The 18,749-nt window shown below is 41.5% G+C and overlaps 1 protein-coding gene across 2 annotated transcripts; it reads left to right on the top strand.

Moving 5' to 3' along the window:
- The first annotated feature begins 477 nt into the window (after window positions 1–477).
- On the top strand, window positions 478–18,218 carry LOC133525487 (uncharacterized). 2 transcript variants are annotated; one of them, XM_061861743.1, is made up of 5 exons: window positions 478–952; window positions 13,938–14,029; window positions 14,639–14,777; window positions 14,977–15,123; window positions 17,354–18,218. In XM_061861743.1, the coding sequence occupies exons 1-5, from the start codon at window positions 872–874 to the stop codon at window positions 17,522–17,524; spliced, it is 630 nt and encodes a 209-aa protein (XP_061717727.1). In that variant the 5' UTR covers window positions 478–871; the 3' UTR covers window positions 17,525–18,218. The 2 variants fall into 2 exon arrangements, with proteins under 2 accessions (XP_061717727.1, XP_061717728.1); XM_061861744.1 differs by lacking the exons at window positions 13,938–14,029; window positions 14,639–14,777; window positions 14,977–15,123; window positions 17,354–18,218 and adding exons at window positions 3,144–3,320; window positions 3,405–3,564; window positions 4,736–4,885 and having other exon boundaries at window positions 479–952.
- Window positions 18,219–18,749: the final 531 nt, after the last annotated feature.

The raw sequence follows: 18,749 nt of genomic DNA on the forward strand, positions 1-18,749 counted from the left end.
AAAGATAAAACATGTATGTTGACGGCACCAATCATGGGACACTTAAAAGATAAAACATGTATGTTGACGGCACCAATCATGGGACAGTTAAAAGACAATTTGGAGTATTTTTGATATTTCACCGACATCTGTATAATTTCTAAAGCTTTATGCTTTAAAAGTTGAATGTCCAATTCATCCTTTATGTTTTCTATGTAATAAAAAAATATATGAATAATGAATGAAAGCTACTGCAATTGGTTTCAATAGTATTAACCAATTAAAACTGTGGTTTTTTACCCCAGTCATGGGATGTATGGTGCCATTAATTTTCAAACTAACAAATATCAATGAAAAATTAAACTTAAGCAGCTCTTTGGCTCTTGTTTATGGTAAAATGTTGCCAGCGATTAAAAACCGACGGTAAAAACTTGTTTTACAGAATTTGTCCATACCATCCCATGCCTGTTCCATTATGAGTTGTTTACTATAATTTATTTCAGTCAAATGATTTGAATTTTTAATGACATTTTATAAAAGACGTGTAAGTAAGAAAAATATCGGTAAAATAAATTGTCAAGAATATTCTTGGGCCCACCTGTACATAGTTCGGAAGTATACTAAAACTAGAACAAAACAATTAAAATTTTACTGCCGGCTCTCAGTCTACTGCGAATCATGGCCAAAGATATCACCTCGGCTACACACACACCTATGTAACACCTATAGTTCTGCGTAACCATTTGTTTACATTCAGCTTTAGTGAGTTTGTCTCTTATTGCTAGCGTAACGAACTGCATCGGTGTTTTCTTAGACACTGTATTTACCATTAAATCTGTTGACTTCAATGTGAAATAGTGAAGTAACGAGTGAGGCGGTGCAATAAGACGCGATGGGAGTGCCGATGTTGAAGAACTGTTGCTTTTGCGCGAGTTTACACACAGGAATGCTCATTATAGCGTATTTGTATTCAGTGAGTATACGACCTGCAATTCTTATGCTTAGAAATAGCTATTCGGTCTAACATTATTGAATTAAGTGGATTACCTAAGGGTATATTTTGTAATTTTAAGGTTATTTGAAAGAATCCAATCTCCACTGATTTGTTTGAGATTACATTATCTCAAAACGAAAGAAAATCATTTCATACTTTTGGCATTTATGCGTGTTGCGGCACATCTATTAGCGAATTCTGATTTTGTTCCAATATACTCTTAGCGTACACTCAAAAAACATTTGAAATTTATAGATTCAAGAATGATATTATATCATTGATATACTTTAACTGTAATTCAGAAATTGAGCTTATCGCCTGGAATAAAGAAGCGTCTCAATATATAAACGATTACTATTGCTGTTAAAAATAATCAGGCGTTAGAATAATGGTGAAGCGAAGTTAAGATTCGAAATGAAAATTATCATGCTGGAAGTCGCCAGCTACATGCTGCCATGCCATGCTCGCACTAACTAATTGAATTTACATGTGTTTTCAGGCGATTGAATTTACACGTGTTTTCAGGCGATGGCCAAGTCTCAATATATTTATATAAAACATTAAAGAATTTTAATATTGATATGCGTCACTATAAGATGCTGTTAATTATTACGTAACAACTTAATGCTTCGAGTACGGAGATTCCAGACACAATTGATTTTCAATTGTTAAGGACCACGATCGTGGTCTTAGAGACTGGACGTATTAAGACAGAAAGTCTTAATATGACAGAGAGACTGAATAAATTAATAACCGACTTGGTATTACATGGATCTCACAACTTTTTACCGCAGAACAACTGAGTTGCGAGACTTGGTTTTTTTGACAAGTATTGTTTTTGATGGGATCTCATTTCTTTTTGTATTTTGTACAGTTCTACTTTTTTCCTTTTCGGTACCTTCTACTTATTGTATATATGTATATCTACCAGCAACGAATTTTCTTAAAGCCCTCTCTCTGACTTATGGACTTTTTTTCATGACGTGAATACCCATTTTTTGCTCGATTTGGCAGGGGCACTACCATGCTCCTATATTTATATGGGACTAGCTTAAACCCGCGGCTTCGCACGCAATATTAATAACTGCCGTAAAACATAAATAAAACATCGTTACGAATAAAGCCAATATTGAAAAATTTAACTGAAGACTTGGCTGTATGGGCTTAATTTTCTTTGCGGTCTTTTCTAGATTTTTTAGTTTTTCCTTGATTCATACACCAAACACTACTTATATTCCAAATTTGAAGCTTCTAGGTCTGCTAGAAGTGCCTTAGAATTTTGATGATCGGTGAGTCAGTGAGTGACAAAATTAAGAAATTTGACCCGTTATAATTCTTAAAATACTGGTTCAAATTGAATGAAATTTTAAATATACCGTGTCTTTACAATGCCTGCATGGTTACTGAAAATTTCAGTCTTCTAGTTTTATCCACAACGAAGTTACAGGGGGTCGAAAATGGTCTGAATTGCTTCGAGAAAAGGATGGTACGGCCGTGATGCTTTTTTGCTCGACTTGGTGGGGGCACTGCCGTGCCCCCAGATGTAGTTTATATTGAATTTCTTTCCTGGCGTGTACTCTTAATTCAAATTGGCAAAGTGAAACAACCTCATCTTTTATTGTATTATAATTGTAGGGTCACCATACATGTCGTAAATTGGATAAAAACTTTTACAAAAAAAAATACGTTAATCTTACTACCGAATACTCGTACGAAACAGTTGCTTATAACTTACACAATGTGCAATGTTGATCCTGCTCAGTGCTCACGTCTGCTGAATCACACTGTATTACCGAAATTTGGCATGGTCCCGTTTCAAAAACATATCAGTCGTGCATATTATTATTAACGCTTGAAACCTTTTAATTTACACTACTCCTGCGGTGGCAGCATGGTTCCATTTTTATCACTTGTCACTATGCCCGTCACTTTCGCGCTGACATACTTGTTAGAACGTGACAGGCATGGTGACAAATAATAAAGAGCCGACCATCTTAGCTCTACTGATAAAATGACGATTTATGAACTTGTGCAATTTTCGTTACATTGCGGTGTTTGGTTGATCGACTGCATTCATTGTACTCTGTAGTTAGCAATGTATCGAATATTGCATGAAATTTTTTGAACAGTCTAAAGTAGTCCAAATGGAACTTCAAAATGTATGTTCCAGATATGGGCTCTAGTAGAGCTGATAGGGTACTGTCTAATAGTGACGTTTCGTCCGCTGGAGTCGGTTCGCGGCGACGGCGGGCTGTCCATGAGCAAGTACGTCACGTTCGTGGTGTCGGCGGGCGTGACGGGAGTGCATCTGCTGTGCTCGCTGCTGCTTATACTGGCGGCATACAAGGTATATACAATTTTACCAAACAATTAACCTATTACTATTGTTCGAGATAAGATGAACTTTAAAAGAAACCTAACGCGTTTACAGAAGCTGTCATACCTCACGCTGCCATGGACGATAGTGACGGGTCTCCTGACGGCGATGTACTTCGTGCTGTGTCTGACCGGCATCAGCCTCGTGCTGCAGGACTCGGGAGAGCAGCTAGGGATGGAGGCCGTCTTCATCTGCGTGCAATTCGTCAGGATCTGTGAGTATAGCTAACTCGTTTACAGAAGCTGTCATACCTCACGCTGCCATGGACGATAGTGACCGGTCTCCTGACGGCGATGTACTTCGTGCTGTGTCTGACCGGCATCAGCCTCGTGCTGCAGGACTCGGGAGAGCAGCTAGCCGTCTTCATCTGCGTCCAATTCGTCAGGATCTGTGAGTATAGCTAGCTTGTTTAAAGAAGCTGTCATACCACAAGGTGCCATGGACGGTAGTGACCGGTCTCCTGACGGCGATGTACTTCATGCTGTGTCTGACCGGCATCAGCCTCGTGCTGCAGGACTTAGAGGAGCAGCTCGGCTTGGAGGCCATCTTCATCTGCGTGCTGTTTATCAGGATCTGTGAGTATAGCAACTGTCGCTGCAGTTGATTTATAGGCGAACTCACGTAGAATAATCCAGCAGCTCTTTGTTAGTAAAGCAGCAACGTATCTTCGCGGTTGGTTGAAGATTAGGAAGATTCACCTTCTCCACCTCCACTGATATCCAGATTTTTCAAAAGCACTGGTAGCTAGGACTGTGTACTGTATGTTTTTGATTTCAAAAATGTTTTCAGTGACGTGTAAATATTGACGATGAAAAGATTTATTATGGCACGAACGCGGCGCATAGCGTGCTTTCAGATCGAACGGTGAGAGAAGTTTTTTTTTTCTTTACTAAAAATAGGTATCTTCCATATAAGTATTTTTAGGTATAGTGTCATCTGTCATCTCCATACAATTTATCCTTAAAACCTTTGTGTGAAAAAAAGTAAAATTTGTTAAGTATGACATTCACTGAGGGTTGCAAAATAGTCTGTGCCCGTTTATGACTTGAAGCCTCTGACATACTCGTAGTAGGATTCTAATCGTTCGAGTTTACAATCCTTGAAATGGATTTGTGACGGCACCTGTACCTAAGCAAATATCCAAATTAAGAGGGGGCAGTTGTTTTTGTATTAATTTTTTACACTTTTCAATAAAGGGCAAATGCCATACTCGTAAAAAAAACACACGGAAACAAGACTATCTTTGCGAGGGCAGACTGTATACAAAACCTTAAAAGGTTAGCGTTGGCTCGATATGCATGAGCGGTAGAGAGGCAGATGAAATGATTTTCGTTTGTCGCGGTAGGGTTAGGTACTTGTTACGATAATGCTGCTATATGTTCCAGGCATCTCCGTGTACTGCATCATGGTGGTGCACAGCCGCCACAAGCAGATCATGACGGAGGAGGACGAGCACCGCTTTCTACAATCAGGAAGAATCAACAAGGAGAAGAACGAAGACTATCCTCTCATACGAATATAGAACTGCTACCTTATGGCCAAATTTATTTATTTTAACCTATAAGTTTCCGTTTTTCCTTTTGAGGTAGATACGGAAGCCTAAAAACCACATAAATTAATTACTTTACATTTGTCGAGTATCCAGACAATAATAATTAGAGCATCTGTAAACTGAAATGATGTTTTTTAACTTTGTACGAGAAATCGGCGAATACAAAAAATTTCAAAACAATGATTCTATTTTTTAAAGACGGTTATAAATAAGTATGTATATGTATGTTTACCTATGCTTTAGCGGGTATACGTTCATAGGCCACGAGAAGTATGTATTTTTAAAGAGGAAGAAGGTTTTGTACGAAATAACTATACGAGATTTGTTTACCGAATCCGAATACCGACTCATTTAAGTTCACTAAGTATTATGAAAATGAAAAATGAAAATAAAAATGTTTTATTTGTTAATAATACAGGGTTCAATTGTAAAGGTTGGAGTCTTCTAGTAAGTATAAAATACCTGTGACAGAAGACCCCGTATTATAAATTGATGGTTGTGATAATTTTATAAGTTTATTATTTAATTACCGCAAAGTGTGCCTACTTTGCTCTTCCAGTGGGAAATTGTGGTTTATAATTTACGATAGGGTTCACGACAGCGCGTTCTATATATGTTAACGGCACCAATCATGGGACATTTAAGAGAAAATTTTGAGTATTTTTGTTTTGAGATTTTTCACCGTCATCTGTAACATTTCTGTCCCCTTATGCTTTAAAAGTTGAATGTCCAATTCGTCCTCTATGTTTTCTATGTATTGAAAGCTACTGCAATCGGTTTTAATATCATTAACAAATTAAAACTATGGTTTTTGCTCCATTTTAGAAATTAAACTTAAGCAGCTCTTTGGCTCTTGTTTATGGTAAAATGTTGTCAGCGTTTAAAAACTGATGGTAAATACTTGCTTTACAGGATTTGTCTGTACCATCCCATTATTGGTGCCTGTTCCATTACAGGGGTGTTTACTATAATAGGCGTAATAATTAACTTAAGATAATTATATGTAATACTGTCTCACTATTCATAAGTGCTTGTTGCTAGGCCTACACGAATAAAGTATATTTGAACGAACTGAACTGCGTGGCGTTCTAAGGGTTATATTTAATATTTAAATTATGTTGTTTGTACTCCATTACTTTTCTTGTTTTCTTGTATGTGTTTGAACAGGTTTATAAGATTGATATATTTTTTTATAGCGGTGCATTTTTTAAACTTGCTTTTTTGCTTTGCAATTTTAAACTTGATTGTCTGGGGTCTTTCTCTAAACTCGGCAGCATAAGCAAGGAATCTAAAAAAAACTGCGATGAAATAAAAAAAAGGTCTTTCATTACATTTAAAAACAATCCTTGTCACATAACACTAGAAGGAAAAATAATTACAAAATATATTCAGGAATTACAAAATATTTCTTACTTTTTCCTCATAACCAAGCACTGTTTATAGGCAGGTGGGTATTCAAGCACTACATAATTTGTTTGTCCATTACGATTCAATGCGACAATGCAGCGAGTGTGATGGGCACCTTTGCATTCGAGGCAGCGCGATATGACCTACAGGCAAGTAGTTATTCATTCAGAACATTGATAAATAAATAAGCTAATTTTGAGGGATGTATGTAACTGATACATAAATATAAACAATAAATACATTGATAGTTATTTTAGGGTTAAGCTTAGTTTTTGTATTTCCTTTATTCACATTTAAATAAGGAAAACAGGTCAAATATGGCTTATATTATCGTGCACTGTTTTTAGTAACAACTTAACAAGATGCTTAGGTACTTGAGGCTGGGGACTGGACGCCAGCGGGGACCGGGCGACAAGCGGCATTTCACGGCCCTGCATATTCGCTCCGTGCAATTACTGTAATATCATATCATGCCCTGTGGGTGTGGGACATATTGCTAATTTGGCAGTTGCCAAATAGTATGTAGGTACATATACACATTTCACATTTACACTTACACATTTTCCCTATACCTATATTATATTTATACATTTCCTAAACTTATATACACACCTACGTCAATATCGATAAACCGTATCGACTATCGATACTATCGACCTCACCTCCGCCCTAGAGAAAACTGGTCTTGTAGCTAGGCCCGGCGTTCGCGCAGCAGAGGTCAGTTGACAGTCATTGCCATGATACGACGCGGAACGCATGTCTCTTTTGCTGCGACCTTAATGTTTTGCTTTTCGCTTCCCGCTTGTTTACGTTACCTATTTCTATCTTCTGAACTGTTCTACTTCTACTTTAAAACTGTGCCTGTGTGTTCTACCCTTCTGTGCCTTCTGTATTGCTTGTGTATGGATTTTCCGTGTACTTTAATGAAGTATACCACTTGAACTGTAAGTCTGCATTATTATTTACGAGATCCCAGTGGATAGTACATAACCCTGACCATACAACCATACTGGTGACCCCAAATATGAGCCAAGATAGGGAATTTAAAGATGCACTCGGTACGAGTGAGGCATCCGGAAATAGTGCGGGGACAGGGTCGACAGAGTTGATAGAATCGACAAACGTTTTTAAGGTTGGAGTGAAAGTGCCACCGTTCTGGGCAGAAGAACCGGAGATATGGTTCGCCCAAGTAGAGGGTCAATTTCAAAATTCTGGTATCACCAGTGACGTCACAAAATTCAATTATGTGATTTCCCACCTCGACAACCAGTATGCTCGCGAGGTGAAGGACCTTATTATTAACCCTCCCGCGTCACAGAGATACGACAAGCTTAAAACCGAGCTGATCAAGAGACTGGGCATTTCCAATGAGAGGAAGACCAAGCAGTTGCTGATGCATGAGGAGCTCGGTGACCGCAAACCTTCGCATTTCTTCCGGCACCTGAAGGACCTGGCAGGACCTGCAGTACCAGATGATTTTATCAGGTCTATTTGGATGACCCGCCTTCCTCACGGTGTGCAGATGGTGCTCGCGGGCCAGCCATCTTCGGCTTCGCATGAAGACGCCTGCGACCTAGCTGATCGTGTCAACGACTTGGCCAGTTCTACTCCGAAAGTGGCCGCTGTGGGTAGCGGAGCTGCGAGTTCAGTTCCCAGCGATATTGCCAGAGAAATCGCAGAGCTAAGGAAACAGTTCCAGCAGTTCCAGGCATCCGCATTGGACAGGAGTAGCAGATCCAGGGCGCGCGCACCTCCAGGCAAGCGTAACGCATCCAGGCAACGATCCCAGTCGAACTATCGCAAATATCCTCTCTGCTGGTACCACGGGAAGTTTGGAGACCAGGCCAGCAAGTGCGTTCGACCATGCGACTTCAAGCCGGCGGAAAACGAAAGGGGCAGTCGATAATGGCGACTGACGATTGCCCATCGACATCTACTGGTCGCCTGTTCGTCACCGACCGCACTTCAAAGACGCAGTTTTTAGTCGATACTGGAAGCGACCTCTGCGTCTATCCACGGTCGGCGCTGTGTGATCGTCGTTCTAGGACTGGGTATAATCTGAGCGCTGCAAATGGTTCTAATATTGCTACCTACGGCTATTTAACTTTAGATTTAGATTTTGGCTTGCGCAGATCTTTTGTATGGCGTTTTGTAGTGGCTGATGTTACCAAGCCAATCATTGGTGTAGATTTTCTTAACCATTATAATCTGCTAGTAGATTGTCCCAATAAGCGCTTGATTGACATGTTAACTTTAATAGCTGCCATCGGCACCACAGCCAATTGTAAAGACGTATTTTCCGTTAAAGTCGTAACTGGCGAGTCCCGGTATCACAAAATTCTTGACGAATTTCCCGAAATTACTCGACCAGCTGGCAAACAAAACACTAACATACCCCATAACACAGTCCACCATATACGCACGACACCAGGTCCCCCAGTTTCCTTACCACCCCGTCGTTTAGCTCCTGACAAGCTGAAAATCGCCCAGGAAGAGTTCCGGATTATGCTGGCTTGTGGTACAGCCAGGCCGTCGGAGAGCTCTTGGTCGTCACCCCTCCACCTGGCCCCGAAGAAGGGCAACGGATGGCGGCCCTGCGGAGACTATCGCAGCCTAAATGCTCGCACCGTGCCTGACAGGTACCCGATTAAGCACATCCATGATTTTTCGTATGATATAGCTGGTTGTAAAATCTTTAGTACACTAGACTTGGAAAAAGCTTACAATCAGATACCTGTCAGTCCCGACGATATCGCGAAAACCGCCATCACGACCCCCTTCGGGTTATTCGAGTTCCCGTTTATGACGTTTGGTCTACGCAATGCGGGTCAAACGTTTCAACGGTTCGTCGACGAGCTTACCAGGGGCCTCGATTTTGTATACGCTTACCTAGACGACTTCCTAATATATTCTAGGAGCGAGGCAGAGCACGAGGAACATCTGCGCGTAATCTTTGCTAGGCTGAAGCAGTACGGCATGCTGGTAAATACCTCAAAGTGCGTCTTAGGAGCTCAAGAGGTAACATTTCTAGGGTACCTGATTTCAGCCACCGGATGTAAACCCCTCGAGTCGAAGGTTCAGGCAGTCATGGACTTCCCACCACCAACTAACATCAAGCAGCTACGGGCCTTCTTGGGCATGATCAACTTTTATAGGAGGTTTCTTCCTCGAGCAGCCGAGATACAAGCCCCGCTGCACGCACTACTGACAGGTTCTGTGAAGGGATCGCAAGCAGTCAACCTTACTGGAGATACGTTGAAAGCATTTCAAGCCTGTAAGGAGAGCTTGTCGAATGCAGCGATGCTGGCGCACCCTGATTGCACTGCAAATCTAGCGGTGGTCACGGATGCTTCCGACAAGGCTCTTGGTGCGGTACTACAACAATTTAAAAATGGCGCTTGGGAACCGCTAGCCTTCTTTTCCAGAAAGCTCAGCCCCTCTCAGGCCAAATACTCGCCCTACGACAGAGAGCTATTGGCCATATACGAGGCGGTAAAATATTTCAGGCACATGCTCGAGGCTCGTCACTTCACTGTGTACACTGACCACAAGCCAATCAGTTTCGCCTTCCATGAAAGGAAGAGTAACTGTTCGCCTAGGCAGTATAGACACCTTGACTTCATATCTCAATTCACGACAGACATCCGCCACATAAGTGGCAAAGACAACGTAGTCGCGGATGCGTTGTCGCGAATTGAGGAACTAGAAGCACCTGTAAGCCTCGAGACAATAGCCCAACACCAAGCCTCCGACCCCGAACTTCAACAGCTCCTGAGCAGTGGTTCATCACTGCATCTGCAGAAACTTTATGTTCCTGGAAGCCAATCCCCTTTGTACTGCGACGTCGGTACACTGGCTACCAGGCCTTACGTACCTAAGTTTCTACGGAAGAAGGTCTTTGATAGCCTCCATTCCCTAAGCCATCCTGGTTGTAGCGCTTCGGCGAAGCTAGTTTCCGAGCGTTTTGTCTGGCCAGGTGTTAAAAAAGATTGCAGGGAGTGGGCGCGTTCCTGCTTGCCGTGCCAGCGAGCTAAAGTCAACCGTCATGTGACTTCCTCGCTGGGCACTTTTAACTTACCGCGCGCCCGCTTCAAACAGATCCATATAGACCTGGTCGGGCCTCTCCCGCTTTCCCAGGGCTATCGGTATTGCCTCACAGCAGTAGACCGGTTTACTCGCTGGCCAGAGGCAGTGCCGATAGAAGATATCACGGCAGAAACCGTTGCAAAAGCACTGCTGTCCTCCTGGATTGCTCGGTTCGGCTGTCCTACAAGCATTACAACTGACCGTGGCCGTCAATTTGAATCGGCCCTATTTCAATGCTTAGCTAGGATGGCCGGATTCGAGCATAAAAGGACGACAGCATACCATGCTGCTTGCAACGGTATGGTGGAACGGTTCCACCGTCAGCTGAAAGCGGCTATCGTCTGTCATGCAAATGACAGATGGACTGAGTCGTTGCCGTGGGTCCTGTTGGGAATACGTACATCCTTCAAAGAAGATCTGCAAGGATCTTCGGCTGAACTGGTTTATGGAGAGCCGTTGAGACTCCCCGGTGAGTTCTGGGAGCCGAGCGCTGGTACAACTTCGGATATATCCGACTTTTCCGCCAGACTCAAAGGCTACATGGAGAAGCTACGACCTGTTCCTGCTTCACGACATTGTAAGCCCAAGGTATTTGTACACAAGGAACTGGAAACCTGTAGTCATGTCTTCCTTCGCGATGATACTATTAGAGGTTCCCTCACTCCAGCTTACTCCGGCCCACATAAAGTACTCGTCAGAGAAGACAAAATTTTTAAAATTCTTCTCAATAACAAGGAAGTGACAGTGTCCATTGACCGGCTCAAGCCAGCTTTTATGCTTGACAATGTCAAGGACACTACCGCTCCTGTGACAGAATCACCTCAGGTACCTGAAACTAAAAGAACTCGTTCAGGCCGTACAATACAATTTCCTGATTATTATCGTCCCTGAGGGACTCTGGTGGGGGGTGGTGTAGGTACATATACACATTTCACATTTACACTTACACATTTTCCCTATACCTATATTATATTTATACATTTCCTAAACTTATATACACACCTACGTCAATATCGATAAACCGTATCGACTATCGATACTATCGACCTCACCTCCGCCCTAGAGAAAACTGGTCTTGTAGCTAGGCCCGGCGTTCGCGCAGCAGAGGTCAGTTGACAGTCATTGCCATGATACGACGCGGAACGCATGTCTCTTTTGCTGCGACCTTAATGTTTTGCTTTTCGCTTCCCGCTTGTTTACGTTACCTATTTCTATCTTCTGAACTGTTCTACTTCTACTTTAAAACTGTGCCTGTGTGTTCTACCCTTCTGTGCCTTCTGTATTGCTTGTGTATGGATTTTCCGTGTACTTTAATGAAGTATACCACTTGAACTGTAAGTCTGCATTATTATTTACGAGATCCCAGTGGATAGTACATAACCCTGACCATACAACCATAAGTATGAAGATGTTGTACCACGAAAGTTCATATTTTCACCGAAATGTGCGCTTGCGCCGCCTTGCGTCGCTTGTATAATTCCTCTACCACACCAGTTGGTGCGGTGCGAAGTTTCGCACATAGCCAATATGGAATAAGAAACGGCCAAATGAACAGACACAGTCAATGCCAAAGATCCCTAGATCTCGTTGTCACCGTGACAGGGTTCAAAATGGCACAGATAGTTCCATGGCAGTATTTATTTTCCCTCAACCTGCTGGCGTCCAGACCACAGCCTAATCATATTAGCACGAACGCAACGGGAAAAACTGTTAATTATCAATCGATTTGGCTCCCGAGCCGGATATCCCTCATTGTTAGGTACTACCATCATGGCATCGAACACATCGGCGGCCCGTTTCTACAACGACATCAAAATATTTTTTCAATTTCTCAATTTAATTATTGGGGTGAGTTGCACTTTAAATTTGAAGTCTAAGGAAAACTCATGGTTCATTTTAATTACCTACTAAGAGCATTATACACCGTGGGCTGGTAAAACCCGGCAGATTTTAACCAGGTCATAAGGAGCAAAAAATGTTACGTACGTTTTGGTCAAATTCCACACAAAATATTTTTTTTCCGACAAAAAACTTGTTTTCTGCACACAACAAGTTATTTCTTCTTACATCTTGGCAAAAAAAAAACATTACAATCAATAAGTAAAGTTTTTTTTATTTATAGTCAAAAATTGCGAGTTTTCTTTAAAACTTTAATGTCTGTCAGTAGGTATGTCACATTGAGGCAGCATCGCAGCCAAAAAGGCGTTTTTCACTAAGTTATTACAGAAACAAATTATCACAAAAATTGTCATTATCTCTAAAACAAGACAGATTTCAGAAAACTTTGTATGACGTATTTTAGTCTCTAAATGCGGTCAAGAATACACCTTTAAAATCTGTCGGGTTTTAACAGCCTACGGTGTATAATTATCCTATTTCCTGAATTGTTGTATAAGTAATGTTAACTAAACCCCCTTATGTATTATGTAGTTTAGTGTACGGATAAACATTCCATATTTTACAATTTTGGCACGGATTCATATTAAGGAGCCTTTTTAACCCTCAGATATTCATTTTCAACATTATCAGAAACAAAATAAAGAAATTCAAGATTGCGAACAATTTTTTTGGAATTCTAATTATAGTCGTTAGTTCTTAAGCTTATAGTATATTGTAAGTAAAACCGTACGTCTTACTTACCTCCATAAAAAAAGGTTCGGTCACTTTAACCGGTTATTAAATTACAACTCCTATGACAATTGCAATGAGATTCAAAACGAACTAGTGGAAAAATATCTTGTGTGGTCCCTTTACGGTTAGTGGGTGCACGTTACAGAACCAGTCTGAAATGTGTCATCGAGAATTTGAGATGCGTGACAATGCGCAGTATCAGAGAGCGCATTTGGATTACACTTTTGAGCGTTGGACTAGCTCGCGCTCAGGTGCCAATTGGAATTATTCGCCAATGACCGAACCTTATTAGTTTTTGCACGTGCGGTTTTACTTACAAAACTACAGACTAAGATTTAGCCATAAGGGCCCATTTGAAAACTAACGACTAGGCGGATATTGATAGACCTTTACACACTCTCAATAATAAAAATAAAAACTTCGGAATGCCAGGATATACTATGTTTTAGGTTGAATCTAAAGTACTTTTTTCTATTGTCGTTGGTTTTGTAGCTAGCTGGCCCCGTTCGGCTAATCCTTTGTCTATTGTAAGTAAAACCGCACGTGCTACTACCTGCATAAAAAATGGTTCGGTCACATCAACCGGGTAATTGAATTACGACTCTATGGAAATTGCAATGAGTTGCAATATGAACTGATGGAATAAAAACTTCCTACGGAACGGTGTAAAACCAGTCTAAAACATGTCATCGAGATGCATAAGGATGTTATTGAAGAGCGCACCTACACTGGTTTTTTTGAGCGTTGGACTAGCCCGCGCTCATGAGCCACCTAGAATTATCAGCAAGTTTCGTGGCCTCGACTGAAAAGGTCTCCATTATATGACGATTGTATAAGATACTATTTTGCCTCGCTTCCTTCGCTCATACGATTATAATATTTAATTATTTATAAGTTGCACAAATTTTCAGTTATTTCCCGGGGTTGGCGCATTATCGTGCGGCATATCGATGGCAATATACACTCGCATATATCATGAAATCCTTCGGAAAGAGATGTGGCGGTATGTTTAAGTAATGTTTTAACAGAAAATTGCAGCACCAAGGTAAAACACCAACAGTACTGGTCTAACCTAGGCACGTGCAGGCAGGCGAAGGAGGCCCTCCCGACAATCGACCCCGGTTTGTCGAGGAGGCTGAGACAGCTGAAGAGGCCACAGCTCCGGCTTTTGACTGGGGCCATAACCGGCCACGCCCCACTAAACAAACACCTACTAACCCTACGTGTTACAGATAGCCCCCTCTGCAGAGCGTGCATGGAGGAGGAGGAAACAGCCGCCCACGTCATTCTTGAATGCCCAGGGGTGGCAGAATACCGGGCACAATACCTCGGTTCTCCGGGGTCTCTCCCAGAAGTCGTCGGCAACATCAAGGGTCTGCTAGGCTTCCTGGTAGAGCTGGGTTGGCAGGAGTAGTGCCGTCAACCCACCATCACGCAAAATAGGCGCGAATTGCGACGTCGAGTTGCGGAAACCCAGCCCGCGAATACGAATAACGAACGAATAACAGAAAATTTAGCTACCTACTAACCAACTTAATAATTAGAAAGGGAATATTCTCAATTCATTCGCATATTTTTAAAACTGTTTTACGTCACGTTTCTAACCTTTCAGATCGTCATTTTCACACATTGTGGAATCGGAACAAAACAATATGACTGCAGCTTTAATTTGGTCTGGGGTTATAATACTTGTCCTCGCTGTTTTTGGCTGCTGCGGGGCGACCTGTCAAAACAAGACAGTGCTTTGCATTGTAAGTATTTATTTGTTACTGACTTTGTTTACCAGGTTTACCAAAAATATAAAATCATCTTTTATGGCATGTACATTGGCAGTGGCATTTATCACCGACGCTTACTTACTTACTTCTTATTATTTTTCGATCCTTCATTACTCACGGCAAGATGGAGTTGTCAGACGACCTGGTTGATGATTGCCAATTTTTTTTTCAGTATTCCGCGCTTATGGGGCTGCTCGCTGTGATGGACTTCGGTTGGATATTATGGCAGTATTCAACAAGTAGAAATATGTTCACCATCAAGCATTCCTTCAGCCATGATTTTCAACTAGCTTTGCCGATCGCTTTACTCGTCATAACGGTAATTATATTTTTTGCCAAAAACTACAAAAACGCGATCCGAGCAAGCATCACATACAAATGTACTTTAAATGTAAAAAGACGCCATCGGTAATAGTATTTTATGCAACAGTTGTATAAGAAGGGTCAAAAAAGACGAGTGGCGTGAGTTACAATGTGAGCCGGAGCCGAAGGCGTAGGCGAACATTGTAAAGGAATACGCCACGAGAATTTTTTGACCTACTTATACAACGTTGCATACAATATTTTTCCTACGAGTCAACAAAAATAAATCTTAATTTAGGTAAACAAATTACAGCAAAAGTATATAGCCAAGACGCGCGAGCATACCTTGTTACGCACCCGGCCCGCCCCGGGCCGCGGCCGGCCGGTCGGCGACACCTCCTCGTAACTCATGAGGCCCTGGTACTTGCTACTTGCTAAATTAAATTTTTGGACAGTTTTTTCTCAATTTTGGCCACCGTAGCCTACGGAGACTAACAAGCAACGCTAAGCGGTCTTCGTAGTCTATGGGTGTTGGGTGACTTCGTAGTATATTACGGGTGTCACATGCGTGTTTCTGACTTATGAAGTAATTATTTTTACATGCAACCAAATGAATATTTTGTAAGTTGGCAGCAATGCACTTAGTTTAAAACTGTATTCGTTTAGGTTTTGTTAGGTTGGTAGCCATTAATCGCAGTAACGTTATAGCTTATAAAAGCACAAGAGCTGTTATGAGGAATAGACAATATAGACTTTTCTTGAAACCTTTTATGTATGTTCTTATATTCGTGTTAATGAATGCATAAATGACAGATAACAGTAGAGGAGTAGGAAAAAATGTTAATAGTATTGTCATTATCCTAATATAGAGGAAAAATCTAGCTAAGCGCAAATGCCGACAGCTCAGGCCGCGTAGCCAACAAGCGTAGTCATCTCTCTCTATCACTCTTCCACATTAGTGCGACTGTGACAGTTGCGTTTGGTTCGCCACGGAGCGTGAACGATATGCACGTTGGCTACGCGAGCAGGCGTCAAACTAACTATATTGAGGACCTGTCTGGCCTAGTAGGTAGTGACCCTGCCTATGAAACCGATGGTCAAAATCCCAGGGTTTAAATCTTAGTAAGAGCATTTTATTTGTGGGATGAGCATGGATATTTGTTTCTGAGTCATGGGTGTTTTCTTCGTATTTATATTAAGTATATATATGGGCCTTATGCATGTTTGCCACCGACGTATTTAGTATTTTTTTATATATATCGCTGTCTATGTTTAAGTACCCACAACACAAGCCTTGTTGAGCTTATTGTGGGACTTAGTGAATTTGTGTAATTATGTCCTATATTATTTATTTATTTATTTAATTCCATATTAATTTAAATTGTATTTTTTATTTAATGCATGTTAGTTATAAGATGCAAAATGTTTTGAAAAGATGTGTCCCGCCGAGTTTCTTGCTGGTCCCATATTGAGATACCGACCTACAATCTAGGAGGGATTTAATTCTTCTCGGGTCAGAGGTGTAGGGTTAGAGGCGGCGCCGGCGTAGTGTTATTTGACGTTCATAAGCGCATTGTAATATGCCTACTTGAAAAATAAACTACGTATCTTTACCAAATTCAATTTAAATCGGATCAGCGGTTCGAGCTTGAAGAGGTAGGAAACAGCAGACAGACTGACAGTTACTTTCGCATTTATAATATTAGTAGGGATAATTACGCCAGAAACGAAAAAATATTTTCATTCCAGGACACCTGCATACAGTCGCGATATGCGGAGTTAGCAAGAGTAAGCTAAGAGCAGTTTAAAAATAATTATTTGTAGAACAACAGAGGAAAGTTAGTTTTTCTTGCGAGTGTTGATTTTGAGTCGCGAATAAGCGAATCACGAGCGAAGCGAGGGACTCAAAAACACGAGATGTAAAATAACTTTGCTCTCATGTGACACATACAACTTTTCACCTCAGTAGTGAACGGGGCGGGAAGAACATATAAAAGATTTAAAAAAATTAGCATCAAGTAAAGTTTGTATTCCTGTATTCATGGCCATAACTAAATTAAAAAGCTACTTTGTCTCACTCCCTGGAGTGACGAAAGTAGGCTTGTTCGAGCTGCTGAGGTGAAAATATTTTTTTTGCAAAAAGCTTATTCTGGATTACTCCGGATATAAGTTTACCTATCGGCGACGTACAACGGTCTCCGCGGCACAGTTTACCGAACTCATATTGCGTGGTTGCCTGGTTGCAGACTGCAGCAACGACCCTGGGGTCCGTCCTGGCGGCCCATGCTACTAGAGAAGCCAAAGAAGCAACATTACAGCCGCCCCCTTACGAAATGGATCCTCCAGCGTATCCACTTTGCGCCGATTTTGACGTCACAAGGCGTGGAAGTGCCGTTATCATTGACATAATTTCATAGAAATATGTGAGAGTTAGATTGGTAACAGTGGCGTAGTTAGGCGTGGGCGGAGCGGCCGGCCCCCTGCTTCTCGGCCTCGCACTCGCGGGAGCCAGCCCTTTTGATTATTTGGGACTTGGAACACATTTAAGCCGCGGACTGGACGCAAGCGACGCGCGGTGCGGTGAGCGGCAAATCAAGGTAATTCAGACATTGCGCTTTTCTCATTTCTTTCAAGCCGCGCCCGCGCACCGCTTGCGTCTAATGCGCGGCTTGAAAGAACAGGGCCTCGCGCGCGCTTCACGCTACGCCACTGTTTGCTAGTTTTTTTAGAATTAGTTTATTCTATTTTAGACTCAGATGCAAAGTGAGGATACGATCCTATATTACTACAATTTCGGTACAAAAGCGGGAGAAAATTGTCCAACTGAACTGTTTTTTACGGTCAACATCAATAGAATGATGAATCAATGCATCAAAAGTATCCGCCATCCTGGAAAACATTTCCGAAACGGGAATGTGCGTGCATGAACTATAGGGGGCAGTACAGGAGTTTGTTTATTGGCGCTAAGTGTACATGTCAATGTAGCCCACAAGATGGCAGTCCATACAATGCATAAGAAAACGTGAACAGCCTTGTTTTGGCGTGAAGTATCAATGTACAGTTTATGTTCCCGATTCAGGCCTCAAGATGACAGAATTGGCAGAACGCGCACGGTCCCTATAGAGATGTATTTCTAATACAGTTCGCGGTCAAACGTATCTCTCACAAACATACATATAGCGACATGGTTCTTATTGTTAAGGCCCCGTGAGAAAGACCTGAAAGAACCTGAACAAGTTTTTCTCTCACTCTCACTGAGCATAAACGTGAGCGAGACGGCTGTGCGCGCCCGGGATCACGGATAGGTATCATCTTTTAGAATTTTTTTTTTAAGTTTTAACAACAAAAACAAAAATCGATGAGTCCGATCAAAAAAAAAATGCATTTTTAGAAGTAGTTTTCATATTATTTACGTTGGTCCAAAAAAAATTACGTATTTTTAAGGTGCGTTTTAGGCCTTTGTTCGTGTTTTTTCCCATCGAGTGAAAGTCAAGAAATCAGATTTCGAATCGATGAAGTTACTAGAAAAAGGCCTCAAGCTATTTAGCTACTAAATTGAAATTTTGGCAACTGTATCGTATTGTGATCTAAAAAGCTACCATTTTTCAAAACTCTGCTGACAGAACCTACTGCACCTTAAGC

This window comes from Cydia pomonella, chromosome 15 (assembly GCF_033807575.1).
Source record: "Cydia pomonella isolate Wapato2018A chromosome 15, ilCydPomo1, whole genome shotgun sequence".
Classification (NCBI taxonomy): Eukaryota; Metazoa; Arthropoda; class Insecta; order Lepidoptera; family Tortricidae; genus Cydia; species Cydia pomonella.

What these genes read in the sequence shown, in the direction of transcription:
- LOC133525487 (XM_061861743.1), top strand. Translation starts at nt 872, where the DNA reads ATGGGAGTGCCGATGTTGAAGAACTGTTGCTTTTGCGCGAGTTTACAC. An exon ending in CTTCGGAAAGAGATGTGGCG is followed by an intron (nt 14,030 to 14,638) that starts GTATGTTTAAGT and finishes CTAACCTTTCAG; the next exon opens with ATCGTCATTTTCACACATTG. An exon ending in TCGCTTTACTCGTCATAACG is followed by an intron (nt 15,124 to 17,353) that starts GTAATTATATTT and finishes GCCTGGTTGCAG; the next exon opens with ACTGCAGCAACGACCCTGGG.